Genomic DNA, 13,841 nt, shown 5'->3' with positions numbered 1-13,841 from the left:
AAAGGCCTCCTGGTGCAACAAGGACAGACTTAGGGCCATCTACTCAGAGTATCTACTAGCACTGAAAAGCTATCACTGTCCTCCTTCCAGGGCTAACTGGAAAAAAGGCTGCCTAAAGGCCGCCCTTGCACCACCAATCCAAGGCAGGAAACTCTTACAGGGGGTTTCAAAAGTTTGCATCGGTCTTACCACACGTGTAGGGAGCAATCCGCAGTCCTCACCGTCCTACCGTTCCCAGGAAGGCACTTCATGGACTGCCTGTGGCTCAGGGAGGGCTCAGGTGGCTTCGCTTCTTCCTTCCCAATTTCCAGAGTTTCTCCTTCAAAAGCAAAGGTTTCTTGGCTTGCCTTGCTCCTGGGGGATGCAGCAAAAGGCATCTTTTAAATCTACTGCTGGCATGCTGATTTTCAAGGATACTGGGGTTGCCTTACCCACACAGATCCCAGCTTAGGGCTAATACCTACAGGCTCTGCCCTCTTCCATTTTCCTGGAATTCCATTGGCCCTCACCACAGGAACAACTCCATCTGCCGCTTCAGTCGGGATGGTGCTGCTGACGGGAGTTACTTCCTGCACAAGAAGAGCTGCTGCTCTCACACAGTTAGTGTCAGCAACTACAATTTCAATCTCCCCATTTTCCAAGTTTCATTTCTGCCTCAGCTTGTCCAACCTATCTCTTCCTAGCAAAGGTTTAGGGGAGCTTGAAAATAAACCAACTGAGGAATTACCCAGTGTTTTCCCAGTTTAACCCCTGTGTCATAGTTCGTATTTTTTAGCAAGGAATTTTTCTTTTCTTTCCTCCTGCCGTGTGTGTGTGTGTGTGCTCTGTGATGGTTGAGATTTGTTTCCTTGACAAGGAAGGGGGGAGTTGGCTGGTGTGTGACTGGAAGGGGGTGGAGGCTGGGGGGGAGGAGACTCTCTCTCTCTCTGCCGGGGTGAGAGGCTGCTGCGGGCTGCAGACACTGCCGGGCTCCTTTGTTTTTTTTTTTTCCCTGTCGGAGGGGAGTTTCTGGCTGCTGCTCTTGGCTCACCTCTGGCTGACTGCAAGCCCTGCTTACAATGGACCCTAATCAGCTGAAGTTTGTGAGTTTTCTTCCATTGGGAGAACTTTCTGTTTTATTGTTGTTGTCTTTCCCCCCCCTCCCCCCGTGGCAGCCAAGTATCCAACAGCGCCACCTGGTGACGGGCACTGGACATTACAAGTTCTACTCCTCCAATGATCCAACAGCGCCACCTGGTGACTACAATAGGACACTACAAGTTTTTTACACCTTCAGTGACCCAACAGCGCCACCTGGTGAATGGTACAGGACATGACAAATTTTGCATCTCCAGTGACCCGACGGCGCCCCCTGCTGACTGTGGTTGGAACTGCACCAAAGGGTGCAAGAAATTGAACTATTTTCCTTTTGCCGGTTTATCGGTTTTGTTCATGAAGGGGATTATTGGTGGGTATAGGAGTATTACTTAGTTATTTTACTTGGGTTTTTTTTTTCCCGTGTTCCTGTTAATACACACATACCTTTTAATAAAGGGCTGTTATTTTTTCCCTTTTCCATAATTTGTTTTCCTTCAATCGAAGCCTCTTAATTTTGGATTTATAATTGCTTGGAAAGAGAAGTTTGGGTCTTTTCCTCCTAATTCATCCTCAGCAAAAGACTCTTGTCTCATTTAAACTGGGACACCCTGTCACACCCATCACCTTCCCAGTGCCATCCCTTAATTCTCCCTCTGGTGTGTTAAGGGCTGAGGATGCTGTACCTGTGTCTGACCAGGACACGTGCAAACCAAACGGTGGGGACTGGAACCCACACCTTGCACTCCTGCAGCTCTCACAATTCCAGTCAAGAGAAAACAACTAACGGCACCATCACCACTCATTCCTTAATTCCAATCCCATGCTCCTTCTGCAGCTGGAGCACCACTTTTATAACCCAGTTACAGTCCATTCCAGAGCTGCATGGCCAGGATGGACAACTACACCTCTGATACTCTCAGGAATGCCTGAATCCATTCCAGGGACTTTGCTTTCAGCTCCCCAGCTTGGGGCACCCGGAGGAGCTCCCCGAAGAACAATTTCGGTGCGCGCTGGAGTTCTCCAAGTGTCCCAGTCCGGGGGGCAGCTACAGCACTGTCCCTCCAGGGGGGCCCAATCTGCCCCCGAAATGCAGGGGGATCTTGCCCGTGTCCCAGACTGCTCCGGGGATCTGAGGGCCTTCCCGAGAACATCTCGGTGCCGGCGTGAAGGCCCAGAGATCCCTGGGAACGACGGGAGAGAAGGCTCAGAGTCCCTGCCTGGGGCCAATTTGGCTGCCTGAAAACAGCTTGGCAAAGAAGCCTCTAAGACTCAGCTGGTGAGTTTTAGAAGCCAGGCATTCCTTGCTGACAACACCCTGCAATGATCCCAGCCTACCAGGGCTCCTGGCCATCAGCTGCCAGCAGCACTTATAACCATACACATCTACCCTGATCAGGTTTCTGAGGGGCTTCATCCAGGTGCTTCCGAGGTCTTCTCTGTCTGGAGCCCCCAAAGTCCCAAGCAGCATCTACTTCTGTTCAGGAGTCCACACTCATCTTGCTCACCAGTGTTCACCCTGCTCTTCTGCACACTTGTGCCAATGGCCTCTTTCACCTATTTGTACAGAAAGGGTCAGGACAGAAAAGTATTGCTGTCCTTTACTTCCCCTAGGCAGTCTGTCATTTACACCTTCAATCGCAGGGCTATGTGCTTTTCCTTCCTATGGAAAAGGGCATCTGAAGTATTACCCTCAAAATATACACTCTGTCCCCTGTAGTTCACCTCTGGTTTTATGCCCAAAATATTTCCTCCAATTTCCTCCAAATCTGTTCCCCAAGACCATCTGCTCACAACACTGTGCCAAACAACAGGCAGCAATAAAACTCTGATGCCTTCAAAACAGCCAAGTTCTTGGACGCTTACCTATTGTTAGTCCTTCAGAAATTCTGCTCCTAGCCCAGTTATCACTACTGCCTCAAGCATGTCCCTCCCTGGTATTACCAGCACGTTTACACAGGCAAGGAACTTAACAGCTCTTCTAAACTTATCCAGGTGCCAATTACAGCCACAAAAGAAAAGGAAAAGAGGGCTCAGGCAGCCAGAGAGCTCTGCAGGTGGCACCAGCACCATCACACTTGCTGAAACATGTCCTTTTGCACAGAGAAGGAAACAGGCCAATATTAGGGCAAGTTGGGCCCTTCCCACAATGCCAAAAAAAATCACACACAGAACTAAGTAAGGCTCAAAGATAAGCTGGGATAAAAAATGGCGAAAGCACGCACACCGGGACATTCTCTTGCTTCCAAGGCAAGACCAATCATCCCTCTAGGAAAAGGGAAAGAGACAAGGGTTTATCAAGCAATGCATAACTCAGAAAGTAAGTTTAACAAATACCAGCAGGTTTTGTGCACAGAGAACACAAAACTCCCTAGTTTTAGTAGCAAAACTACCAGTGTAAACTACTGCCTGGTTACAGCAGTAAGCTTCCCACAGCAGTTTCACCTGCCTTCCTTTGGAGCCCAGCCCCAAAGTAGAAACTCCTCTCGACTGCTCCTGAGAAGCAATTAATTAGAACTTTTAGTGCTCAGGAAAGCTAGTCCCTCCCCTAAGTCCTGGCTCACCTGCCTGAGCACCTAGAGTGCTTATATCCCACCTCCCTCCCTGCTTTGCATGTTCATATCAGTAAAAGAAACCTCCAAGCTCTTCCTCCAGTCCGAGCTGCATCTTCTCTGTACTCCCCCACCTGTTCACGTGCGCTGCTCCCCTCTCCTGCGCTGTTTCCCGGCACACGGCTCATCCCTCGGCCTCTTCCTTGAGCAATGATCCAGGTACCTCAGGTGCTTGCCCCAGCGAGACGCTCTCACCGTTACTCCTTGAAAGACTGCTCCTCGGCAAAAGCTCTCTACAAAAAGTGGCCCAGATAACCACTCAGCAGGGCCCACCCCTCGTCATCCTCACTGCCCACACCTGGGGCTGTCCCGCTCCTTTGTCATCCTCACTGCCCACACCTGGGGCTGTCTCGCATGGGAGAGGACAGAAGGGTGCATGGAACCACAGGCGAGCCGGGGAAAGGGGCCGGCGCCAGCCGAGGGGCGCTGCCGGAGTGAGCAGGAGGCAGGGGCTGTTCTCAGGCGGGGCCCGGGACCTGCGCTGGCTCATGGTGCTTCGCTCTGGGCTTCTTTTGGGCTGGGGTTGGGTGCGGGTTTTGGGGGACTGCGCACACCCTCCCCTGAGTCACAGCTCCGCCCCAGATCGCTGCACCCTGCTGCACTCCCCCCAGCCCTTGCTCAGCTGCGTGGGGATTAGTGCCTCCTCTGCAGGTGGCAAATGTCTGTAAAGTAAATTGGGAAGCCACTGCCAGTCTTTCTTTTCCAGCCTTTTCTGCCCAGCACCGCAGTGGTCGAAAAGGAAACCAGAAAAACACGACCCCCCCCACCCCAAATCGCACCATGCCAAGTCCCAGCTTCTCCCGCTAAACCCAGGTAGAGCTGCAGCCCTCGGGCCCCACCGCGCCATCTGTGAGGTCACCCGGCCCCCCCTGCACCGCCCTGGAACGCCCTCCCACTGCCGCACTCGAACACAAGGACCAAAGCCCTTTCCCCCCAGCACAGCCCGGTCCCTCCCCGGCAGCCTCGGCAGCGCGGGAAGGGCCAGGGGGTGCCGCAGCCCCCAACGACGGGCGGGGCGCACCGGGAGGGGCAGCGCAGGGCGGGGGCGGACAGAATACGAGGCGGAGTCCGAAGGTCCCCAGATTCGCTTGGGGGGGGTCCTAGGGTGTATTTGGTGGTCTCAGACTATATTTGGGGAAATCCCGAGCTGTGTTTGGGAGGCTCTGCCCGAATCTGGAGAAAGCTGGCAGATCTTGCCCTTAACCGACGTGAAACCGCGGCTTCACGCGAGTTGTCGCGAGATCTGGCTCGCGGAAAGCGGGCAGAAGGTCGGGCGGAAGCTTCTCCTTCGGCGGCGTCGACGCGGCTGCTTCCTGCGGAAACGCGGTGCATTGTGGGCCCGTGGCGGCCCGGCGGCGGCAGGCAGGGCCGAGGACGCGGGGAGGCAGCCCCAGGGGAGGGGGCGGATTTGGGGGTCCCGAGACCCCCGGACCCGGCAGCGCAGGATGGGCGACAGCGACCGCAGTCAGCGGGACACAGGACACGGGACCCGGGCGGGGGACAGGAGGGCTGGGGAGGGGTTTTGAGGGTCCCAGGAGGGTCAGGGGTGTTTCGGGGTTCTGGGGTGGGTTTGGGAAGTCCGGGAGGGGGTTGGGGGCCCTGCGTTTGGGCTGGGGGTCCGGGGAGGGATTTGGGTGGTTCTGGGGGAGGAGTTGGGGGATTTGGGGGTCTTGGAGTGGGTTTGGGGTGTCCCGGGTTGGGGGGTTGGAGGTGCTGAGGTGGGTTTTTGGGGTCCGGGGGGGTTCTGGGGTGACTTTGCAGGTTCCTGGGTGAGGGTTGTGGGTCCGGGGGTGGAGTTGGGGGCTTTGGGGGCGTCCTTGATGGGATTTCAGTGGGTCTGGGGTGATTTTGGGGGTTCCTCATGGGATTTCGGGGGTTCCTGACCTGATTCTTGGGGGTCTGGGTTGATTTCGGGGGTCCCTGAGCCGATGTCGGGTCAGGACCAGATTTCAGGGGTCTGGGGTGACTTTGGGGGTCCCTGACCTGATTTTGGGGGTCTCTGACCTGACATCGGGGTGTTTGGGGTGAATTTGGGGGTCTCTGACTGGATTTCAGTGGACTCTGATGGGATATTTGGGTGTTTGTGGTGATTTTGAGGGTCCCTAGTCTGGTTTTGCGGTGATTTCAGGGGTCCCTGACCCGATTTCGGGGGGTCTCCCCCCTTTTTTTCCTCTTCCCCACCCAGACTGCCGGAGCCCCGACAGCTCGAGCGCCGCCTCCCCTCCCCCTCCTCCCCAGGAGCCCGCCCGGCCCCCATGGGGTCCCCTGGCCCCCCAATTTGGGGTCCCCCTTCCCCGTCATCAGCTCATCTTTGGGGTCCCAGGGGTCCCCACGACCCCTGCCCTGGCCTTCGGGCCTGTCAGCAGCCCCAGGTGAGGGGGCTTTTGGGGGAGTTTGAGGGGGATTTGGGGGGCTTGGGGGAGAATTTGAGGGCGTTTTGGAGGGGCTGTAGGGGTTTGGGGGTTAGGACTCACAGGGGGCTTGAGGGGGTTGGGGGGATTTGAGGCAGATTTGGGGAGTTTGAGGTGTCATAGAGGGGGTGGGGAGATTTGAGGGGTTTTGGGGGGATTTTAGGAGGATTTGGGGAGTCCCTGATGGATTTGGGGATCTCCCTGAATTATTTAGGGTCTAGCAAAATTATTGGGACTTTCCTGATGTATTTTGGTGTCTCCCTAACGTATTTTGGGGTCCCCACCGCCCCCAAATTCCCTGCCCCCATGCAGATCAACTCGACGGTGCCGCTGTCAGGACTCCCCCGTGACCAGCTCGGATGACGTGAAGCCCCCTGGGAATTCGGGGACCCCGCCCTGCGCCCCCCCCGCCCCCACGGCCCCGGCAAGAGACTGTGCGCCATCTGCGGGGACAGATCCTCGGGTACCCCTCAAAAACAACCAAAAAACACCCCAGAAACGCAGAAAATGAGGGGTTTGGGGCAGAAAATGGGGGGGTTTGGGGTAAAAAATGGGGGGGTTGGGGTAAGAAATGGAGGATTTGTGGTCAGAAATGGGGGGGATTGGGATTAAGAATGGGGGGATGGAACCCAAAAAGGGGGGGGAAAACCCATAAGATGAGGGGATAGGGTTAAAAATGGGGGGTTTAGAGGGGTTTGGGGTCAGAAGGGGGGAGAGGAACCCAAAAACGGGGGGGGTTGGGGTCAGAAATGGGGGGTTTGGGTTCAAAAGTAGGGGCTTTGGAGTTAAAAATGAGGCGTTTGAGGGTGGAAAGGGGGGATTCTGGGTTAAAAATAGGGGGTTTGGGGTTAAATATTGGGGGATTGTTTTGGTTAACTTTGCTTTGTGGACTCTGAATGATTTGAAGGTCCTTTTGAGGATGATATAGGGTCCTTTTTGAGCCGTTTTAGGTGCATTTTGGGGCCGTTTGGAACAATGTCAAATTTTTCTGAATTTTGCCGATTTCTGGACGTTTTTAACCTGATTTTTGGGCTGTTTTCGGCCCCTCCCAGGGAAGCACTACGGGGTGTCGAGCTGTGAGGGCTGCAAGGGCTTCTTCAAGCGGACGATCCGCAAGGACCTGACCTACACGTGCCGCGACAACCGCGACTGCGTCGTCGACAAGCGGCAGAGGAACCGCTGCCAGTACTGCCGCTACCAGAAGTGCCTGGCCACCGGCATGAAGAGGGAAGGTGAACTGGGATATACTGGGGCAGCTGGGGACACCCTGGGAGCGGAGAAATAGGGGAAAAAAGAGGGAAAAACTGGGAAAAAAAAGTGGGAAAAATGGGGGTTTTGTGAGCGAAAATGGGAAAAAACTGCAATTTTGGGGGGTAATAATGGTGTTTGGGGGTACCACGGAGGGACCGGGAGGTGACGGGGAGGTAACTGTGACAAACCAGGAGGGACGAAATCGTGAAAAAAAACCACCCCAAAATTCCGTTTTTTCCCCATTTTCGCCCCCCAAACTCCCATTTTCCACCCCTCAAAAAAATATCTTTTTTTTTTTTTCCAAATTTTCCCCTTTCTTTTTCCCCCCTTTTCCCCTGTTTTCCCACGGTTTTTCCTGCTTTTCCAGCGGTGCAGGAGGAGCGGCAGCGTGGGAAGGACAAGGAGGGGGAGGGGGATTTCGGGGTCCCCCCTAACGAGGAGATGCCGGTGGAGAAGCTGCTCGAGGCAGAACTGGCCGTGGAACCCAAATCGGATGATGGCGCCGGGCCTGGAGGCACCTCGGTGCGTCTGGGGGGGGTCCCCTTAAAATTTTGGGATCCCAAAAACTCCCCATGGAAATTTTGGGGTGATTTCAGGGTCTGGGGAGGGATTTTTGGGGGGAATTGGGACGGGGTTTTTGAGGGGTCTGGGATGGATTTGGAGGGTCCTAGGGTGGTGGGTCTGAGAGGATTTTGGAGTGTCCTGGGTGGGTTGTGGGGGGATTTGGGGGGTCCTGGATGGCTTTTGGTAAATTCAGGGGGTCTGGGGTAGGTTTGGGGGCATCTGGGCTGGATTTGGGGGGGTCCTGGGTGGCTTTCAGGTGGATTTGAGGGGTCCTGGATGGGTTTGGGGTAAATTTGGTGGGTTTAGGATGGATTTGGGGGGTCCTGCGTGGATTTGGGATGGGATTTTGGGGAGATTGTGGGCTCCAGGATGGGATTTTGGGGCAATTTTTGGACAACTCAGGTGTTCCAGGGAGATTCTAGGGGAGTTTCCACCCTGGAACTGCATTTTTTTTTTGATTTTATGCATCAGGACCATTGGGGGAGGGGGGTTAAAATTTCAGGGGGGGTCTGAATTTGACCCAAATGCCACCCCCCCCCCCCCAAAATTCAGCCCAATGACCCGGTGACCAACATCTGCCAGGCGGCCGACAAGCAGCTCTTCACCCTCGTCGAGTGGGCCAAGAGGGTCCCCCACTTCTCGGGGCTCCCCTTGGACGACCAGGTCATCCTCCTCCGGGCAGGTGAGGGGTGATTTTGGGGGGGTTGACGAATTTGGGGAGGGTTTGAGGGGGATTTGGGGGAGTTTAGGGAGGATTTGGGGAGATATAGGGGGATTTGGGGGGCCTGGGGAGGGAGTTGGAGGGGATTGGGGGAGATTTGGGGGGTCTGGAGGAGTTCGGGGGGGGGTTGGGGGGATTAAAGAGGACCAAGAGGGTCCTCCACTTCTTGGAGATCCCTTTGGATGACCAGGTCATTCTCCTCCAGGCAGGCGAAGGGGGGATTTGGGGTGCTTTGGGGGGATTTGAGGAGCTTTGGGAGGATTTGAGGAGCTTTGGGGGGATTTGAGGGGGTCTGGAGGAGATTTGAGGGGGTTTAGAGGGCGATTTGGGGAGATTTGGAGGGCATTTGGGGGCTATTCTGATCCGGAATTCCCAGGAATTCCTTGGGGCATTCCAGGCTGGAATGAGCTGCTCCTCCCCTCCCACCCCACACGCTTTGGTCTTTTTCCTGTAGTTTTTAGGTCTCGTTTTAGATTTTGGGGCAATTTCCATACATTTTGGGTGTTTTGCCATATTTTTCCGAGTTCCCCATGGGGTTTTCTTGTCGTCCTGACCCGGAATTCCCGGGGTGTTCCAGGCTGGAACGAGCTGCTGATCGCGTCGTTCTCGCACCGCTCGATCGCAGTGAAGGACGGGATCCTCCTGGCCACGGGGCTCCACGTGCACAGGAACAGCGCCCACAGTGCCGGAGTCGGGGCCATCTTTGACAGGTGGGGGGCCCCCAAATTCTTGGGACCTCCCTTTGCCCGAAAAGCTGGAAATTCCCCAAAAAATCCTGACCTGAAAGCCCCTGATCCCCCCCAACCCCCCTCCCCAAACACTTGAAGTTTGTAAAAATGGGGGGATCTGGGGGGTTTCCCCCAAAGTTAGGGCCCCCCTGGTGGAGGTTTGGGAGGTTCCCCGAAATTTGGGAACCCTTCTTAGTCCGAAAAGCCCGAAATTCCCCAAAAAATCCCACCCCGATTCTAATTTCCTCTGGGATCTCTCTCCAAATCTCTCCTGAACACTTGAAGTCTCTAAAAATGGGGGGGGTGTTGGGGCTTCCCCTTAATCTTAGGACCCCCCTGGTGAGGTTTTGGAGGGTCCCTGAAATTTTAGGACCCCCCTTAACCCCAAAATTCCCTCAAATCCTCTCAAATCTTCCCAACCCCCCTTGAACACTTAAAATCTCTACAAACGGGGGTGTTTTGGGGTCCCTAAAATTTTGAGATCCCCCTGAATCCCAAAATTCTCTGCCCAAAAAGGGTCCTGACGGAGCTGGTGTCCAAAATGCGGGATATGAGGATGGACAAGACAGAATTGGGGTGTCTGAGAGCCATCATCCTGTTCAACCCCGGTCTGGAGGGGCTTTGAGGGGGGGTTGGGGAGGAATTTGGGGGAATTTAGGGGGATTGAGGGGGATTTGGGTGGGTTTTGGGGGAATTCAGGTGGGTTGGGGGGATTTTTTTTTTTTAATTTTGGGGGTTTCATAACTTTTCGGGGTTCTTGATATTTTGAGACCCTCTCCAGCCCTCCAAGATCCTTTGGAACCCCCTCAGGACTGGAAAACCCTTGGGAAGTTCAGAGGGTACCAGGGCTGGTTTTGAGGGGATTTTTGTGAGGTTTGAGGATATCATTAGATGGGTTACTGGAATTTTGGGGATGTCTCCAATAATTTCGGGGTTTCTTTGATAATTATGGGGCCCCCCTAGACCCCTCAGGGCTGCAAAACCCTTGGGAAGTTCAGGAGTTTCGGGAGCGGGGGGGGGAAAGTTTGGGGAGTTCTGGGGGGGATTTTTTGGGGGGTATTTTTATGGGGTTTTTTTGAATTTTTGGGGTCCCTGACGTACTGGGCCCGCCCCCAGATGCCAAGGGCCTCTCTAACCCGTCGGAGGTGGAACTGCTGCGGGAGAAAGTTTATGCTTCCCTGGAATCCTACTGCAAACAGAAGTACCCGGAGCAGCAGGGCCGGTGGGACTTGGAAGGGTTTGGGGGATTTGAGGGGATTTGGGGGTTGGCGATTCTGGGGGGTTTTGGGGGGTTTGGGGCTCCGGGGGGGGGGGATTTGGGTGGGAATTGTGATGGGTTTTGGGTCAATTTTGGGTGGATATGGAGCCTTTTCCCTGCAATTTCCACGGCTGTTAGGGCCAGGGTTTTCTTAGAATTTCGTGGGAATTGGATGGAATTTCTGGGAATTTTGGGAGATTTAGTAATTGGGAAATTCTAGGCATGACTTGGGGAATGCTGAGCGTCATTTTGGGTGCAATCCTGGGTGGATTTGGGTCGATTTTTGGTTGTATTTGGAGCATTTCCCCCACGATTTCGACGGCTGTCCAGGCTGAAATTACCGAGAATTCCCATGGATCCTCTCCAAACTCTAGGTTTGCCAAGCTCCTCCTGCGTCTCCCGGCCCTCAGGTCCATCGGCCTCAAGTGTCTGGAGCATCTTTTCTTCTTCAAACTCATCGGGGACACCCCCATCGACACGTTCCTCATGGAGATGCTCGAAGCCCCCCACCAGCTCTCCTGAGAACTCCCAAAATCCCCTGAAAAAAACCCCAAAAATCCCCCCCAAAACACCCCATTTTTTTTAGCGACCCTCCTCAAAAAATCCAGTTGTAAAATAAACCTTTTCCAGGTTTTTTTCCCCCATTTTCCATATTTTTCCCCCCATTTTCCAGTGTTTTCCCTCATTTTCCTGCTCAGAGGTATTTTTTGGGGGGGAGGGCCCAAATTTCAAACATTTTCCCCCTTTTCCACATTTTTCCCACATTTTTTTTTGCTTTTTTTCCTCATTTTCCAGCCTTTTTCCCCCTCATTTTCCAGCTTTTTTCCCCATTTTCCAGCTCCTTCCCTGAGTTTTTTAGGGGGGAAGGGCCCAGATTTCCCCCCTTTTCCCCCCATTTTTTCCTCCTTTTCCCCTTTGTCCCCCTTTTTTTCCTACTTTTCCGTGCCATTTTTCCCTCTTTTCCAGCTCTCCCCCTGTCCTCCCTTTCCAGCTTTTCTCCAGGTGCTTTTTTTGGGGAGGGTGGGGGGTGGAATATTTTGGGAGTTTTTCCCCTTTCTCCCCCCCCATTTTTCTCTTTTTTCTTTTGGAAGTTGTGGAATTCCCTCCCCTGCCAATTCCCCTCCCCTCCAGTTTTTGCCCCTCCCCCCCGCGGTTTTAACTCCCCCCTCCGAGCACTTTGACCCCCAAATTGGGGGGGCAAAAAACCACTGGAAAAGAGGGGGGAGGGGCTTGTTTTTATTGTATCCCCCCCCCAATTCCACCCCTTCCCCCCTAAATTTGACACCCCTCCCCACAAATCCTGCCCCTTCCCCCCAAAAAAAAAAAAAAAGCTTTGGATTTTCAGTGATTAAAATTGCTGCTTCGGAGTCAAATTTTGGGCTGATTTCAGGTGGGTTTTGGGGCCCTAGTCGACACCCCCAAAATATGGGGGCCCCAAAATTCCAGGAAGGCCCCAAAACCCTGAAGGAATTTGGGGGAGGGGAAAATTTTTGAGGGGTCACGGTCGTCGGGGGAAGCTGGGGATGGTTTTGAAGGCGAGGGTCAGGAGAGGTTTTGGGGAGCGGGGCCGGTGGGGTGTTTTGGGGTCCTGGTTTTGGGGCGGGGTTAACGAGGTTTGAGGGACGTGGTTTTGGGGTGGCGGGGCCAGGGTGTGTTTTGGGGGTTCCCGGTTCTGGGGCGCGTCTCCGGCGGGGTGTTTTTTGGGAGGGGTCCAGGTTTTAGAGGCGTGCCCGGGCGGTGTTGGGGGGGCGTGTCCGGGGGTTTTTTTGGGGGGGTCACTCACGGTGCCGCCGCACTCGGGGCACGATCGTGACCGGCACCGCCACGTCCCGATCGCGATTCCCTGTCGCGATAGAGGAGTCCCTGTCGCGACTCCCCCTCCCCCGCGCCATGGCCCCGGCGGGCCCCGGGCTGCCCCTCACCCTGCTGGGGATACTGGGAGCACTGGGAGCACTGGCCCGGGCGGCGGCACCAGGTGGGACTGGGGATACTGGGAGGTACTGGGAGCAACTCAGAGCGACTGGGAGGGACTGGGGGGGGGACTAGGAGCACTGGGAGTGCTGGTCCAGGCTGTGGCTCCAGGTGGGACTGGGAGCACTGGGAGGGACTGGGGGGGACTGGGAAAGAAGGGGGACCGAGGATACTGGGAGCACTGGGAGTGTTGGCTCAGGTGGTGGCACTGGGGGGAATACTGGGAGGGACTGGGGGGGACTGGGAGCAACTGGGAACACTGGGAGGGATGGGGGGGACTGATGGGACTGGGAAAGAAAGTGGACTAGGGGAGATTGGGAGGGACTGGGGATACTGGGAGCACTGGGAGTGCTGGTCTGGGCTGTGGCACCTGGAGGGACTGGGGAACTGAGGGAACTGGGAGCACTGGGAGAGCGGGAACACTAGGGGAACTGGGACCACTGGGAGAACTGGGAGCTGTCACTGGGAGCTGTTATGGGGAGCACTGGGAGGCATAGCAGGGGGGATGCCTGAGACTGGTACTGGGAGAGACTGGGACATATTGGGAAATACTGGGAGATGCCCCAGGGCTGGAACTGGGAGAGACTGGGACGTATTGGGAGATACTGGGAGATGCTGCGAGATGCTCCGGGACTGGAACTGGGACTAGTCCATACTGGAAACTACTAGGCCATACTGAGAAATGCCCCAGGACTGAAACTGGGAGCTACTGGGGGATGGCTCAGAACTGTAACTGGGATATACTGGGAGATGCCCTGGGGCCGTAACTGGGCCGTACTGGGAGCTACTGGGCCATACTGGGAGATATCCCGGGGCTGGAGCCAGGCCTGGCCTTCCTGGCACCCCCTGTGAGGGAGGAACTGGGCAAACTGGGAGCTGCTGGGAGATGCCCCAGGGCCATAACTGGGCCATACTGGGAGATGCCCTGGGGCTGTTTCCAATCCTGTGGTCACCGTGGGGAGGGGGAATTTTGTGGGAATTCAGGAAATCGGGGGGGCTGGGGGGATCTGGGAATTTGAGGGGAACACGGGAATTTGGGGGAACCTGGGAATTTTAGGGGGGAAGCCAGAAATTTGGTGACAATCTGGGAATTTGGGGGAAGAATCCAGGAATCTGGGGGCATCCAGGTGAGATCTGGGAATCTGGTGGAGACCCAGGAATTTTAGGGGAGAATCTGGGAATTTTAGGGGAGATCTGGGAATTTTAGGGGAATCTGGGAATTTGGGGTGATCCAGGAGGGACCCAGGAATT

At 55.1% G+C, this 13,841-nt stretch overlaps 1 protein-coding gene across 1 annotated transcript; it reads left to right on the top strand.

Annotated features, from left to right (window-relative positions):
• Positions 1-6,388: 6,388 nt before the first annotated feature.
• Positions 6,389-11,811, top strand: RXRB (retinoid X receptor beta). Its single transcript, XM_050306012.1, is given in 10 exon segments — positions 6,389-6,438; positions 6,440-6,516; positions 6,519-6,560; positions 7,150-7,329; positions 7,716-7,870; positions 8,465-8,594; positions 9,211-9,343; positions 9,878-9,969; positions 10,478-10,583; positions 10,994-11,811. Coding segments are annotated over 10 exon segments (1,098 nt in total). The 5' UTR covers positions 6,389-6,403; the 3' UTR covers positions 11,142-11,811.
• The last annotated feature ends 2,030 nt before the right edge of the window (positions 11,812-13,841 follow it).

This window comes from Myiozetetes cayanensis, unplaced genomic scaffold (genome assembly GCF_022539395.1).
Source record: "Myiozetetes cayanensis isolate MyiCay16 unplaced genomic scaffold, myiCay2020 scf106, whole genome shotgun sequence".
NCBI lineage: Eukaryota > Metazoa > Chordata > Aves > Passeriformes > Tyrannidae > Myiozetetes > Myiozetetes cayanensis.
This window is presented reverse-complemented; position numbering and strand designations above follow the sequence as displayed.